Source organism: Capricornis sumatraensis, chromosome 20 (genome assembly GCF_032405125.1).
Source record: "Capricornis sumatraensis isolate serow.1 chromosome 20, serow.2, whole genome shotgun sequence".
Classification (NCBI taxonomy): Eukaryota; Metazoa; Chordata; class Mammalia; order Artiodactyla; family Bovidae; genus Capricornis; species Capricornis sumatraensis.
The window spans coordinates 70,080,560-70,096,611 of record NC_091088.1 but is presented as its reverse complement, the minus strand read 5'-3'; the positions used below and the strand labels follow the sequence as shown (position 1 = coordinate 70,096,611).

General features: G+C 41.6%; 2 protein-coding genes across 2 annotated transcripts in view; both read left to right on the top strand.

Moving 5' to 3' along the window:
- LOC138097108 (zinc finger protein 211-like) overlaps positions 1–15,842 on the top strand; it is a 40,988-nt gene extending 25,146 nt beyond the window's left edge. The window contains exon 3 of the mRNA XM_068993349.1: positions 13,932–15,842. Within this exon, the coding sequence (XP_068849450.1) occupies positions 13,932–15,661 (1,730 nt within the window). The 3' untranslated portion in view covers positions 15,662–15,842. The remainder of the gene's footprint in view (positions 1–13,931) is intronic.
- On the top strand, positions 2,904–3,935 carry LOC138096134 (zinc finger protein 154-like; the record flags this gene model as incomplete). Its single annotated transcript, XM_068992212.1, has 2 exons — positions 2,904–3,265; positions 3,509–3,935. Coding segments are annotated over 2 exons (789 nt in total), but the record flags the coding sequence as incomplete, so codon positions are not given.
- Positions 15,843–16,052: the final 210 nt, after the last annotated feature.

The following is a 16,052-nucleotide window of genomic DNA, read 5'->3' as shown; positions in this document are numbered from 1 at the left end:
TTTCCTTTCATTTTTCTTCAATGTAATTGTGCTGGAGTTTGCACTATGTATTTACATCTGATTGTAGTCCACTTTCATATGACCCTGAATGGCTTCCTTGGTATTGAATACTTTATAATTTAAAAAAATTCCTAATTGCTTTCTCTGCTCCATTTTATAACTGTTCTCATTTGTTTTAATGTTATATAAACATACATATATGGGTGTTTTAAAAATGCATAATGGGTTACACAGTTGCTGTTGTTCTTTAGACTACATAGGTATGGGAAGCAGCTACATGAAAAGATGCTCAGTATCGTGAATGGTTGGGAAAATGCAAATCAGAAACAATGAGATACCACCTCGTACAGGTTACAGCATCTGTTATAAAAAGGACAAAAAAAAATGTTGGTAAACTGGTAGAGAAAACGGACCCCTTGTGCACTATTGGTGAAAGCGAAAGTGTTAGTCACTCAGTCAGGTCTGACTCTGCGACACCATGGACTGTAGCCCTCCAGGCTCCTCTACCCATGGAATTCTCTAGGCCCGAATACTGGAGTCGGTAGCCTTACCCTCCTCCAGAGGATCTTCCCAACCCTGGAGTTAAACCCAGGTCTCCTGCATTGCAGGCAGATTCTTTACTGTCTGTGGGTAGGAATATACTTTATTGCAGCCAATATAGTAAAGACTGTGGAGACTGCTTACAGAACTAAAAAAGGAACTTCCATATCGTCCATCAAGTCCACCTTTGTGTATTTATGCAGAGGGAGTAAAGTCATCATTTCAGAAAGGTATCTGTGCCTTATATCTATTGTAGCTTATTTATAATATTCAAGAGATGGAAACAACCTAAGTATCCATTGATGGATGAGTGGATAGCAAAAATGAAATATATATGGACTATTATTCAGTATCATATAACCATAAAAAAGATGGCTATATTACCATTTGCAGTAGCATAAATTGACCTGGAGAGCATTAGGCTAAGTGAAATAAATCAGGGAAAGACAAATCCAATTGTCCCACTGTGTCCACTGAGGATGGGATCCAGGATCCTCTAAATATACTGAAGTCTAGAGGCGCATAGTCAGTCCTCTGATTCTGAAGTTTTCCCATTTGTGGATTCATCCCACTATACAGAGCATAGGATTCTGTGTATGTATTGAAAAGTGTTCCTGTCAAAGTGGACCCAAGCATTCAGAACTCAGGGTGTTCCACATTTACCTGTACTGGAGGGTTATGCTTACATTTTGAATCTTGAAAACAATAAGACCAACACCAAACAGATACAGACAAAGGATCAGTGACTGCCAGACTGGAGCAAGGTGGGCAGATGAAATGCATGAAGGATGTCAGAAGTTATACACTTCTAACTATGAGGTGAGTAAGTCCTGGGGATGTAAGACACAGCATAGTGACTCTAGTTAACATGACTGTGTTGAATATTTAGAAATTTCCCAAAGAGGGCATCCCTGGTGGTCTCCTGGTTAAGAGTCCACCTGGAAATGCAGGAGGCAGGGGTTTGATCCCTGGTACAGCATTGCTGCACACATGCTGTGGAGCAACTAAGCCCATGTGCAGCAATTACTGAGTCTGCCTGTTGCAGCTACTGAAGCATTCCTGCCTTAGAGCTTGTGCTCTGCCACAGAAGCTATTGCAATAAGAAGCCCATCCAACACAACTAGAGACTACCCCCCACTTGCCGAAACTAGAGAAAGCCTGAGAACAGCAACAGCCACCAAGTGAAGTCATAAATGATTAAAGAAATGAAAAAAGAAAATTCCAAAAGAGTAGATCTTAAAAGCGCTCATCACAAGAAAAACAAAAAATCACAGTCAGATTTTCTGAGGCTTGGAGGTCTGCTTCCTTACAGTGTCACAGGTTGAGGAGATGTGTTCCTGGTAAAAGCCATTGACAGAGGAGTGAACTGTAGAAGACGCCTTTCTCCTTGGGCCACATCCAGTCCTTTTGTCCTGCACTTGGTGAGAGCAGCTGCCTCTCAGTTTTATCCCAACTCCATTTCCTGAACACAGGCCTGTGGAGTGTTTCTTACATGTGTCAGATATAGAATTGTGATGGCGTTCCCTTCCTCCAGTAAAGTCAACGTGCACTTCACTGTCACTTCTTTGTTTTCAGGTACCTGGCGTGGAGTTCAGGCTGAGGAGACACCTTCTGAACAGAGCAAATCTGTAGAAGGAGTGTCAGATTAGGACTCCCAGGGCAGGTTTGTCTCCTGAGAAGGTCCAGCTTTGTAAGGTGTGCATCCCAGTTTTGAGAGACATTTTGCACTTGGCTGAAGAGCAAGGAACAAATAGTGGGCAGAAAGCATACACATGTGGGTCATGTGGGAAATAGTTCTGTTTCATTGCAAACATTTGGCAGCGCCAGAAGCAGCACATTGGAGAGAATCCCGTATGCTGTATCGTGGAGAGACCCTCATTTTTGAAGAATTAAACAGTTCTTGCATCAGGGAATCTCTCTACCTTCATGGAACTTGGGAATGAATTCATGGCAAATATGGGAGCTCAGCCACAGGCCACTAATACCAGGAAGAAACTGAACAATAGTAGGGAATGTGAAGCTATTTTTCACAGTGGAAAAAGTCATCAGAGCTGGGGAGAAGGCAAGATAGTCTCCAGCCACACAGATATACTTGTTCAGGATGAGTGAGTCCTCACTAGTGAAGGGTTTTGTAAGTTCAATACATGTGAGAAAGCCAGCACCCAAAGAAATACCCTCATTCAGCATCAGAAAGTTCATGCTAGAGAAAGGTGTTATGAATGCAGCCATTGTGGAAAATTATTTAGCCACAAATCCCGTTTCCTTGCACATCAGAGATTTAACTGTGGAGGGATGCTTTATGACTGCAGTGAATGTGGAAAATCCTTTAGCCAAAGGAAATACCTCATTGCCCATAAAAAAAAATCCACACTGGAGAAAAGCCTTATGAGTGCAAGGAATGTAGTAAATCCTTTATCCAAAAGTGGAGCTTACTGGAACACCAGAGAGTTCACACTGGAGAAAAGCCTTATCAGTGCAACCAATGTGGAAAATTTTTTGCCCACAAATCTAATTTCCTTGCACATGAAAGACTTCACACTGGAGAAAACCTTTATGAGTGCAGCAAATGTGGGAAAGCTCTTACTACTAGCTCTGGTCTCTATTATCATCTGAGAGTTCACACTGGAGAAAGACCTTTTGAGTGCAGTTCCTGTGGGAAATTCTGTAGCCGGAATGAGCAGCTAAGTGCACATATGAATGTTCACACTGGAGAAAAGCCTTATGAGTGCAGTAAATGTGGGAAATCTTTTACAAGTAGATCGAACCTTTGTAATCATTGGCGAGTTCACAATGAAGTAAGGGATTTTGAATGCAGTGAATGTGGGGAGTTCTTTTGCCAAAAGGCACATCTCAATGCCCATAAGAAGTTTCATGCTGGAGAATGGGCTTATGAGTGTAATAAATGTGAGAAATCTTTAACTGCTAGGCTGAAGCACCAGTGTCCCCAGAGAGTTGACACTGGAGAAAGGCCTTTTAATTGCAGTGAATGTGGAAAATGTTTTACTAGTAGCTCGAGCCTTCTTCGTCATCAGAGAGTTCACAGTGGAGAAAGGCCTTATGAATGCAAAGAATGTCGGAAATCTTTTATTGCTAGGTTGAGCCTTCGTGATCATCAGAGAGTTCACACTGGAGAAAGGCTCTATAAGTGCAGTGAATGTGGAAAATGTTTTACTAGTAGTTCGAGCCTTCTTCATCATCAGAGAGTTCACAGTGGAGAAAGGCCTTATGAGTGCAGTGAATGTGGGAAATCTTTTGTTGCTATGAGTGGCCTCTGGTATCATCAGAGAGTTCATAGTGGAGAACAACCTTATGAGTGCAGTGAATGTGGGAAATCTTTTACTGCTGGGTGGAGCCTTCTTGATCATCAGAGTTCACACTGGAGAAAGGCCTTATAAGTGCTGTGAATGTGGCCAGTCTTTTACTAGTGAAACCGGTCTCTGTGATCATCACAAACTTCACACTGGAGAAAGGCCTTTTGTGTGCAGTGAATGTGGGAAAGCCTTTAAGCAAAGACACCTCCTCCACACACATTGGAAGATCCACCCTGGAGAAAAGCCTTCTGAGCGCAAGGAATGTGGTAAATCTTTCACCCAAAGTTGCCGCTTGATTAAACATCAGCGAGGTCACACTGAAGAAAGGGCTTTATAAATATTGCAATTATGGCTGGCAATGATGTCAAAGAAGTTTGAGGTGGTGACAGAGTGGGCAGAACCTATGAAGCAAATGGACCCCTTCTAGAGCAGAAACTGAGGCACAGATGGCATGTCATCTGTTTATGATCCCTGTTGAAGGGATAAGGATCTGTGATTGAATGCCATGTTGCCTGGTTCAGGCATTTGGAGAATCTGGTGACTTCACTCCTCCCCTGCTCTATGCCTACCAGGTTTGAGGACTGAAAGAACACCTTGTCCATCCTGACACTTCGGCTCCCTCTGCCCCCACCCCATGAGCCGTGCTTACATCCCAACCCATGCTGATGGTCAGGATTATCTTTTCTCTGGAATCAGCATTGATTACTTGTCTGTGGATGACTCCATTTATCTACCCATCCAAACCAATGCTGTGATTCAGTTTTTATCATTGTCTTTTGAGAAAGAAGGGCTGTCCAGCTCAGAGAGGCAGAGGGACTTTCACAAGAGCTCACTACTGCCGCACCTTTCATGAGAGTGTTTACACTGCACATGTCCACTGGCTTTTCTTTTGCCCCTCAGAGCAGGGACTCCAGTTCCCATATCCTGACCATGAGCTGTGCACACCTGACAGCTCCATCACCACAAGGAGATGCAGCCTCATTTCCATGTGTGCACATCTCCCACTAACACCCTCCCACTTGGGAAGTTCTTCACAGCACAACAGCGCTAAGCTAGGGACTCTGGACCGACTCATTGCCATTTCCCCAGATTTGACACTGGCCTCACTGCTCTCTGCAGTGATTGGTTTCCCAAGTCCTGTTCCTCTTCTTTACATACCCACCTCAAGATGTTCCTGTTCCCGTTACGTGGTTGACCTGCTCACTGTTTTGGGCAATGTGAGGGACACTGAAGGCCTGAGAATGTCCACTGTGGCCCTCACATGGTGTAGTCTCTAAAGCTCTTCTTCCTTTACCCCTTTACTCATCTCCTCACTTTTCCTCCTACCCCTCCAGAAAAATGTTACCTAGCAAAATAATGATTATTTATTAGTGTGAATTTGTCTTCACTTTCTGAGACCCACACTTGATCAACCTAGCTTTAAAACTAATAGGAATGCAAGGTGAGCCCTCCCATGAAGACCAAAACCTCTGTATTAAAAAATCATTATGATTTTAATTACATTTTTCTCAGATCATTTATTTACTTAACTGTGCCATGTGGCATGTAGGATCTTAGTTCTCCCAACTGGCAATCTAAACCATGTCCTGTGATGTGGACATGGGGAGTTCTAGCCACTGGACCACTGGTGATTTTCTTTCTCAGGGTTCTTGATGTTAAATTTTTGTTTTTCACGTGTCTTACATGTGTGTCTTGTTTCATTAGATTTCTGTTCGTACTTTTGTCAACATCTGTTTTGTGAGATGAGGCTATTTTCTCTTATTTTGACATTAGGGAAGCAAGGAAATAACAAAGACGTGTCAGGTTTCACTCATTCATGAATGTGAGTGGTTTTCTTTCCTGCGTGGAATTGTAATTCAGAATACTGCAACTTTGTGTTCTCCAGTTTTATACAATGCATAATCTAATGGCCATCGAAATTATACGTTTCTGATGAGTTTCTTTTATTAATATATGTTACCTTCAGATAGATTTACACAGCAAATCAATCCCTGTTTTGTAGTGTTTGCCAATTTCCCTGGTGAAAATATTCACACCGTTACTAGTGTCAAATTGTGAACATAATGTCACTGAAATGGAGTTGGGAAGCATTGCCTGTAACCCACCATTGTATGTTTTTTCCCCCTTACAGGCCCAGTAGCTGCAAAATGTTTTAGGAATGTACCTAGTAAACCATAGTACAGTGATTATGAATAGATATTTCTAATTTGTTTGAAAAATCGTTTACTGGCTGTATAGTTGACTTAAATTTTGTGTTTATACATTTAAACATTTTTGTGTACATCCTTGAAATCAGTTTCCTTCTGCCACGTTAAATTCATCTTCAACATTATAATGTTTATCTGCACAACTTGGGGACATTGTAACAAAAGGTCGAATGCTCACATCCTTTGATGCAGCCTGGGTCTAGTAACTCATGTACCGTAGCACAAAGGATGTGTGACAGAAGTGAGACCTTGTTGGGGAAATGCAGTGGGACGTGCTGACCCAGCACAGCAGGTGTGGGTACAGAATTCACAAGCAGTGAATTTTTGGGGGGCCAGGCATGTGATACAGATGCCCAAAATTGTGGTGTGTGGACCAGACACAGTCACACAGTTCTCATAGATCCCTTATGATCAGGTAAGTGCAGACGGGATTAGAAAGACAGTCTCCCACATCACTTCAAGTTTGATGCACTGATTGTGTTCAGATTAGGGACTGAGTCACAATTGTGTTACCAGCTGGAGATTCACATCTGTGAGCAGCTTTGTTTAGCAGAGGACTTCAGGTTGGGTTTTTGAAGCTTTATGGGAGGTGTCATCATTCCTTGAGCCCTTAGCATTTGGACTAAATTTTGTCAAGGTTCAGTCCCCGGAAGATATGGGCAAGTTCTTGCTGATTATCTTGCTAAATAGCAATCATCTGGTGATTTATATTTTTCTGGTGGGTAGGAGGAGCAGTAGGGTGATGGGTGAGGGGATTAGGAGGAAGAGTCTTGGAGACAGGGAGAGGTCCACTTTGGACATTCCTAGTCTTTCAAGGTCCCTCACAGTGCTCAGGATAGTGACTGGGACAGTTTGGGCAAGGTATATCCTGAAGTGGGTTCATGAAAAAGATGGGCAGAACCTTGGAAAGAAATCACGGCATACTGCATGTGGTGGAGGCCATTGTCACATCTGGGGTGACACTGAAGACCATGTGTGGCTTGCTGGTTTGGTGCCCCTGCCATTTTGCACAACATCACAAAAGGGAATGTGTTTGCAAGGAGATGTGAACTGGGGAAGGTGGAGCTGGAGGCCCAGTGAAAATGTAGACACCAGAGTAGGTAGTTCATGGTTGTGACACAGTTGATGGTGTGCATACTGGGAAGTGCAGAAGAGAAGCCAGTGCATCTGTTTAGTGTAGTGTAAGCCCTCATCAAAGGCCTGGCAGCTGTGTGTCCTTGTGGAAGTTATTCAGCTGAGATGCAGACCCATCCCTCCACAAATTTAAAGAATATAGATTCTGAGCCCAGGGAAGTTTGCGTAGATAAATGGGATCATTCACATTAAAATTATGAATGTTCCCATTGAAAAGAAAGGTGTGTCCATTAGCATGGGGCTGTGGTATGATTGTTGTGGGGAGGGAGACAGGATGTCGGGACATGTACATGGTGTTCTTTGAGTCTCCAGTTGGACAGGGTGGACATGGGGTACAGAGACAAGACGGTAAATGTGAAGAAATTATGATCTAAAGGTTAGAACAATCACTAGCTGAGGCCAGGGCCAGAAGGTAGTCCTTATGATAAAGAAAAATCAGCCATGTGAGTAGGTATAGTTGAATCCGACTGGTTGAGCAGGTGCTGTTCAGCGAGCAAGAGAACAGCCATTCTGTGTGCCCGGATTGTACATCGGTGTTTCTCAGTGAGTTGGGCAGGCAAGAGAGCCTTTTCTGGATGTACAAAAGCAGTGGTTTCCCTCTTGTCCACCTGCATTAGGCGTGCCTAGTATCTCCTTTCCAGATACCCAGTCAGGGTGCTGGTTGTTTGTTTTTTTTTTTTTTAAGGCAAGGCTTTAGTGGGACTTAAGCTGCAGCACCAGAGCGCAAAAACATGTAACAGGTTCCCTTGCTTGGTCTCAGAGGGGCCCTTTCTGACATTTGTATTGTCCTTGAGCAAAGCTTGCAAAATGAATTCAAACCTTTTTTTTCCTTCGTTTTTTGACTGGGACAAGGGGCTTGCTGCATCTTATTTCCTGGAATACCCATTGAACCCAGCCACATGGCAGCAGCGAACATAGTAAATCCTAATCACTGAACCACCAGGGAATTCCCCCAAATAGCTAACACTGTAGGCTCTGTGCATTTCAAGAGCAATTGTTCAGTCTCTAAGTGGTGTCAAAGGTTTTGACCGCATGGACTGCAGCATGCCAGGCTTTCCTGTCCATCATCTCCTTGCTCAAACTCATGTCCATCGAGTCAGTGATGCCGTCCAACCATCTCATCCTCTGTCATCTCCTTCTCCTGCTTTCACTCTTCCTCAGCATCAGGAATCTTTTCCAGTGAGCTGACTTTTCGCATCAGGTGGCCAAAAGCGTTGGAGCTTCAGTTTCAGCATCAGTCCTTCCAATGCATATTCAGGGATGATTTCGAGATCAATAGGATCATGTCTGTTTGCTTCCAGTTACCAGCGGCGGGTGCCAGCTTGGGTTGGCTTTAAGGAGTGAGGCCATGTGCAGACACTTCAGTAGTCAACAGCATTAAAGACAAATGGTCTTAAGCCCTTCCTCCGGTCCGGAATCTTCCACCCGCCTAGGAAGGGTGAAGCCCTTCCCCCACACAGGCAGTTTCTCAGTGCTCCTTCCCTCAGCAGTTTAGCTTTTCTTGCTGGTCTTCTAGTGTGGGGTGCCATTTATTGAGGCCTTGACACTACGTTTCCCAGGAGACCATGCGTTACGACAGCGTTCAACCAATGAAAATGCAGAATCTGGACATTCCCTGGAGGCCAAGCATCTGGCAGTAGACTTCTGGTCTCTTCTTGGCAGGCATTTTGATTGCTGTAGAGATTGTGGAACTGGTTGAAAGTCTTTGTGTCTCGTGTTCGTGCATGTCACATTCATGTCTGCTGTACAGTAAAGTGACTCAGTTACATGTGCATATATTCTTTTTCTTATTCTTTTTCCTTATGGTATGTCACAAGATACATAATATAGTTCTCTGTGCTGTAGATTAGGACCTTGTGCTTTATTCATCCCATATATACTAGTTTGCACTCCCAATCCTTCCCTCACTCAGCTGCCTCCCACTTGGAAATCGTAACTCTGTTCTCTGTGTCTGTGAGTCTGTTTCTTAGATGTATTCATTTATGTGATATTTTAGATTCCATATATAAATGATACATGGTATTTTCCTTTCTATTTCTGACTTGCTTCACTTAGGATGATGATGTCTTAAGTCCATGCATGTTGCAGCAAATGGCATTATGTAATTACTTTTTTATGAACTCGATAATGTTCTATCGTATACATGTACCCTGTTGTCTTTATGCATTCATCTGTCAATGTCTGTTTAGGTTATTTCCATGTCTTGACTTTGAAAATTTTTCTTCCTGTTTTTTCTGCAGTTTTATAATGTCTATTGATGTACAAAAGTTTTTTTAGGTTTTTCTTTTTTTCCTCCAACTTTCTTGAGCTTCAACTGACACATTATATGATGTAATTTAAGGTATAAAGTGGTAATGTTCTTTTTTTCAAGTCCAGTTTATCTATTTTTTCTTTTGTCAATTTTGCCTTTATTGTCATAGGCAAGAATTTATGGCTGAATCCAACATTTTGAAAACTTTCCCTTTTTTTTCCCCTAAGAATTTTGTAATTTTAGCTCTTACATTTTAGCCTTTGATATATTTAGAATGCCTTTTTGTATATGGTGTAAGACTCTTAACTTCATTCTTGTACATATGGCTATCCAGTTTTCCCAACATCAGTTGGTAAAAAGCCTCTCTTTATTGAATGGTAATGGTCTTCTTGTCAGTAATTATTGGATCATATATATGAGGGTTGATGTTTACAATCTGAAGTCTCCATTATATTTCACTGGAGTGGATATATGTCTCTATGCTATTAGTATGCTGTTTTGATTACTATAATTTTGTAATATGGTGTGAAATAAGCCTTAGGTGCCTTTCATGAATCCCACTTGGTCATGATGTATGTTTATATAGTTTTTGAATCAATTTACTGACGCTTTGTGTTTTTGCATTTATGTTCATCAGAGATATTAGTGTATACTTTTTCTTTACGTTTTTGGTTTGGTATTAGAGCAATGTTGGCCTCATAGAATTAGATAGGAAGCAGTCTCTCTGTTTCTGTCTTCTGAAAGGAGTTGTAGAGAATTGTATATCTTCCTGAAATGTTTGTCATATTTCGCCAGTTAACCAATCTGGGCCAATTGCATTCTGTTTTGGAAGGTTATTTCTTATTGATTCAGTTAGTTTAACAGATGTATACATATTTAGATTGTGAATTGTTGTATGGGTTGTGATAGACTGTATATTTCAAAAAATTAATCCATTTCATTTAGATTATCACATTTATGGTCTTGGAAATGCCCATATATTTCATTATGAGTTTAATGTGCATTGTCTCTGTAGTGGTTTTTCCTCTTTCTTTAATTCTTTCTTCTTCTTCCTTTTTTTTTTTTTGGCTGTGCTTCGAGGCATGTGAAATCTTCATTTCCAAATCAGGGATCAAACTGTCCCCTGCAGTGGAAGTACAGAGGCTTTACCACTGGACACTGAGGAAGTCCTCTTTTATTTTTGATACTAATAATTTATGCCCTGTCTTGTTTTTGTGATTAACCTGACTAGGATCTTTTTTATTTTATTGGTCATTTTAAGGAACCAACTTTGGCTTTGTTAATTTCTATCTTGATTTTTAAAAATTATTTCTTCCTTTGGACTTTATTTTCTCTTTTTCTAGTTTCCTGAGCTGATTGCTTTTAGGTCTTAATTCTTTCTAATACATGCATTCAGTGCTATAAATTGCCCTATGACCACTGCTTTCACCACATGCACATTATTTTGAGAAGTGCTGTGCTTATTTCAAGATACTTAAAATTTTACCGTGAGATTTCTTCTTCGACCCACGTTTTCTTTGGGTTGTTTAATTTCTTCTCATTGTGCGATTTGCCAGCTATCTTTCTGTAACTGGTTCTAGTGTAATTCCGCCATACTCTGAGAACAGACATTGTCTGATTTCTGTTTCAGACTTGTTAAGGTGTGTTTTTTTGGCCCATGGTGTGCTCTGTCTTGTAAATTTTCCATGTCAGCTTAAGATTATTCTGCTGTTGGATGGAGTAGACTAGTAGTCTGTAGAAGTCCATATATCCAGTTGGCTGTGCTGGGTCTTCATTGCTGTGCAGGCTTTCCTCTAGTTGCAGCAGGAGGGGGTACTCTCCGTTGTGATGCACAGACTTCTCATTGTGATGGCTTCTCTTGTTCAGAGTACAGGCTCTCAAGTTTTCAGGCTTCAGTAGTTGTGGCTCCTAAGCTCTAGAACACAGGCTGTGTAGTTGTGGCACACAGACTTAGTTGCACTGTCGCACGTGGGATCTTCCCAGACCAGGGATTTAACCTGTGTCTCCTGCGTTGGCAGATGGATTCTTTACCACTGAGCCACCAGGGAAGCCTCTGGTTAGATATTAATATAGTTAATAGCACTTTATTGTTTTGAGTTCTGTTAATCTCTGTCGTTTTTCTTTAATGTATATTCAGCTTTTGTTTAAAGTGCACTTTGTTGTCTTAAATTTCATTTACTTAAAGATTTATTTTGGCTGTTTGGTCTTCTTTGTGGCGCACAGGCTCTGGAGTGTGCAGAGTTAGTAGCTGCGGAATGTGGGCTTAGTTGCTCAGTGGCAGGTGGGATTTTAGGTTCCTGACCATGGATTGAAGCAGTGTCCCCTGAATTGCAGCACGGATTCTTTACCACTGGACTACCAGGGGAGTCCTAAAGGGGGTTTCTTAGACAGCATACGGTTGAGTCCTGTTTCTGAATCCACCCTGATAATCTCTCTTAATTGGTACACTGAGACTATCAGTGTTTAGTATATTGATATAGTTTGATAAATATCTAACGTGTTTGTTTCCATTTTCTAAAATTGCTGTTGTTCTTCATTCTTGTATTAGTCTACCACTCCTCCTTTTTCGGTGTTAATTGAGCATTTTGTATGATTTTATTTTCTCTCCTTTGTCAGTTTACCAGCTACATTTGCTTCTCTCCATTTTTAAATTTAGTGGTTCTAAATTTGTGTTATGTATTAACAATTGACTTAAGACCAATTCCATATAATCCTATATGACTTCATGGGTAGTTTGAATAAATATATATTTGCGTCTTGTGGGATCTTAGTTCCCTACCAGGGATCGAACCTGGGCTTCTGGCAGTGAAAGATGTGGGATTGTAACCACTGGGCCACAAGGAAATTCCTACATAATTAAAAAATATCCTAACTGAAGTGAGGTTCCATGGTTGCCTAGTGGATAGGACTCCATTTTTTCACTGCTGTGGACCAGTTCACCCCAGCTGTTATCTGTTAGATATGAAAAGATATTTTGCCAAAGGAGACATGCTAATGGGAACCTTGTACATAAAAAAATGCTCAGTATTACAAATGGTAGGGAAAATGCAAGTCAAAATGACAGATACTACATCACACGTTATAATGTCTGTTACGAAAAACCCAAGAAATAATGTTGGTAAAGATGTGGTGAAAAGGAACCCCTTGTGCATTTCGTGTTGATCCTTTGTTAAAATTCCAATCTCTCTGCTTACATTGTCCTTCTAGTTTCAGTGCTGTCTGCCCTATCCATTAGTAGACATTAATTAGCTTATTAACCATAACTGTTTAAAATTATTAATATGATCATTCCAATATATCTGTAGTATTTGATTGTAGTTTTGAAGCTTTGTCTCTTCAAACTCTGTTTTATGGGACACTGCAGAGCTTCAGTAGGCTCAATAGTTGCAAAAGAGTTATATCAGATTCTGCCAGAGCAGTTATGTTTATGTGGGGAGATGAAGTCTTAAAAAGTTTGTACTCCATCCACCGTATATCCTTTCCTCTGGTTCCAATAGAGATTATTTATTCATTTACTCATTTTAACTTCTTATTTTATATTATGGTTTGGTTGATTTACAATGTTGTGTTAGTTTCAGGACATTTTTTTAGTATTTAAAGATTATTTAAATGTTTTCTTTGTAGTATTTGATGTCATGTATTGTGTACTGAGTTCCTCTGAGCCACTGTTACTGTTCTTTTGTCCTAACTCTGTTAGCACTTGCATCATTTTGACTCCTGTAACTGGGAATGGGGAGTCCTTGGGCCTATGGGATGGGCATGACTCTGGTCTCTGCAAAGGAGCTTGGAGATTCTCTGGCCCAGATGAGTGTCAAGTGGGGAAGGACTTGTTATCAGGTCTTTGTTCGTCATACCGGGAACATATGACTTCCATCCTTTGACTAGTGTTGTGGTGCTATTGCCAGTGGCTACAAATGACTTCTCTTGTCTTCCTCTATTCTTGACATTCTGCCAACCTGTCATTTCTACTACTTTACATTTTTAGTCTCTCTCCAGCCTGGGATTCATCTCCCACCACCTGTGTAAACCTCATGTGGTCCTCACATTGTTTTCCCTGTGTTACTTGGTGGCAGAATTGTTTATGTCCTCAAACAGGCATGTATGCTTTACTGTTTGTTGAACTCCAGGTGCGTGTTGCAGCCAGATTTTCAGTGGCATGGATGAACAGTATACTTCTCCACAGTGTCACAGGTCACAGTGTACCAGAGGATGTAGTCCTGGTAAACCCACTGAGAGATGGGTGATTTGTAGAACATGCCTTTCACCCTGGGTCACATCCGATCCTTGTGTCCTGGATGTGGAGGGAGCACCTGCTTCCTCAGTTTGACCCCAGCTTCATACCCTGAATGTGATTCCATGGACCTGTGTACACTTTCTGCTCCCCATTTGTCCCCACTGCTTCTTTCATGTGGCAGATATACAGTTGTCGTGATACCATTCCCTCCAATAAAGTCAACCGACACTTCACCATCACTTGTTTGTTTTCAGGTTCTTGGCGTGGAGTCCAGGATAAAGAGACACCATCTGAAGAAATCAAACCTGCAGGGGTGTTACAGTTTCTCACTCCGAGGGCAGGTTTGTCTCCTGAGAAGACCCAACCCTGTGCGATGTGCATCCCAGTCTTGAGAAACATTTTGCACTTGGCTGAAGAGCAAGGAACAAGTGGGGAGCAGAAAGTATACACATGTGCAGCCTGTGGGAAGGAGTTCTATTTCACTGCTAACATTCAGCAGCACCAGAAGCAGCACGTTAGAGAGAATCTTTTCCTATGTAATACTGAGAGACCCTCATTTTTAAAGACCTGCACAGTTCACCCAGCAGGGAATTTCTCTGCCTACATGGAGATTGGGAATGACTTCATGACCAGCATGGGAGTTCAGCCACAGGCCACTAATACTGGGAAGAAATTGAACAACAATGAGTGTGAGGTTGTTTTTCACAGTGGAGAAAGTCATCACAGCTTGGGAGAAGGTAAGATAGCTTCCAGCTACACAGACATTCTTGTAGAGAATGAAAGAGTCCTCGTGAATGAGGCATTTTGTGAGGTAAACAAATGTGAGAAAGCTGGCACCCAAAGAAGTAACCTCATTCAGCATGTGCAAGTTCACACTGGAGAAGAGTCTTACAAATGCAGCCGATGTGAAGAATTTTTTAGCCACAAATCCCAAATCCTTTCACATCAGAGCTTTAATTGTGGAGGAACACTATATGACTGCAGTGAATGTGGGAAATCCTTTAGCCGAAGGAAATACCTCATTTCCCATAGGAGAATCCACACTGGAGAAAAGCCTTATGAATGCAAGGAGTGTCATAAATCCTTCAGACGAAAGGGGAACTTAATTGAACATCAGAGAGTTCACACTAGAGAAAAACCTTATCAGTGCAAACAGTGTGGAAAATTTTTTGCCCGCAAATCCATTTTCCTTGCACATGAGAGAATTCACACTGGAGAAAACCCTTATGAGTGCAACAAATGTGGGAAAGCTCTTACTACTATCTCTAGTTTCTATTATCATCTGAGAGTTCACACGGGAGAACGGCCTTATGAGTGCAATGAATGTGGGAAATCTTTCACTACTTTGTCAACTCTTTCTAATCATCAGAGAGTTCACAGTGGGGAAAGACCTTTTAAGTGTAGTGAATGTGAAAAATTTTTTAGCCGAAAGGAACATCTCAGTGCCCATATGAATGTTCACACTGGAGAAAAGCCTTATGAGTGCAATAAATGTGGGAAATCTTTTACAAGTAGGTCAAACCTTTGTAATCATTGGAGAGTTCACATTGGAGAAAGGCCTTTTAAGTGCAGCGAATGTGGGAAATGTTTTACTAGTAGCTCAAGCTTTCTTCGTCATCAGCGAGTTCACACTGGAGAAAGGCCTTATGAGTGCAGTGAATGTGGAAAATCTTTTGTTGCTTCAAGTGGCCTCCGGTATCATCAGAGAGTTCACAATGGAGAAAGACCTTATGAATGCAGTGAATGTGGGAAAAATTTTACTGCTAGGTCGACCCTTCGTGATCATCAAAGAGTTCACACTGGAGAAAGGCCTTATAAGTGCAGTGAATGTGGGAAGTATTTCACTAGTAGGTCGAGCCTTCTTCGTCATCAGAGAGTTCACACAGAAGAAAGGCCTTATGAGTGCAGTCAATGTGGGCGATCTTTTACTACTCAGACATACCTCTATGATCATCACAGAGTTCATATTGGAAAAGGCCTATGAGTGCAGTGAATGTCGGGAAAACCTTTAAGAAAAGACAGTTCCTCCTCATCCATTGGAAAATCCACATTGGATAAAAGCCTTTTGAGTGCAAGGAATGTGTTAAATTTTTCACCTGTTGGTGCCACTTGATTAAACAACAGAATTCACACTAGAGAAAGGGCTTTGTGAATATTGCAAATATTGCTGACAGTGATGTTGAATAAGTTTGAGGTGGTAACAGCGCATGAAGAACCTGTGCAGCAAATAGACTCTTTCTGAAGAGTAAACTGAGGCACAGACTGTATCATCTGTTTGTGATCTCCTTGGAATGAATAGGCATCTGGGATTCAATGCCAGGTTGCCAGGTTTAGAATTTAGGGAATCTGGTCAATTCTCTCCTGCTCCCCCCCTC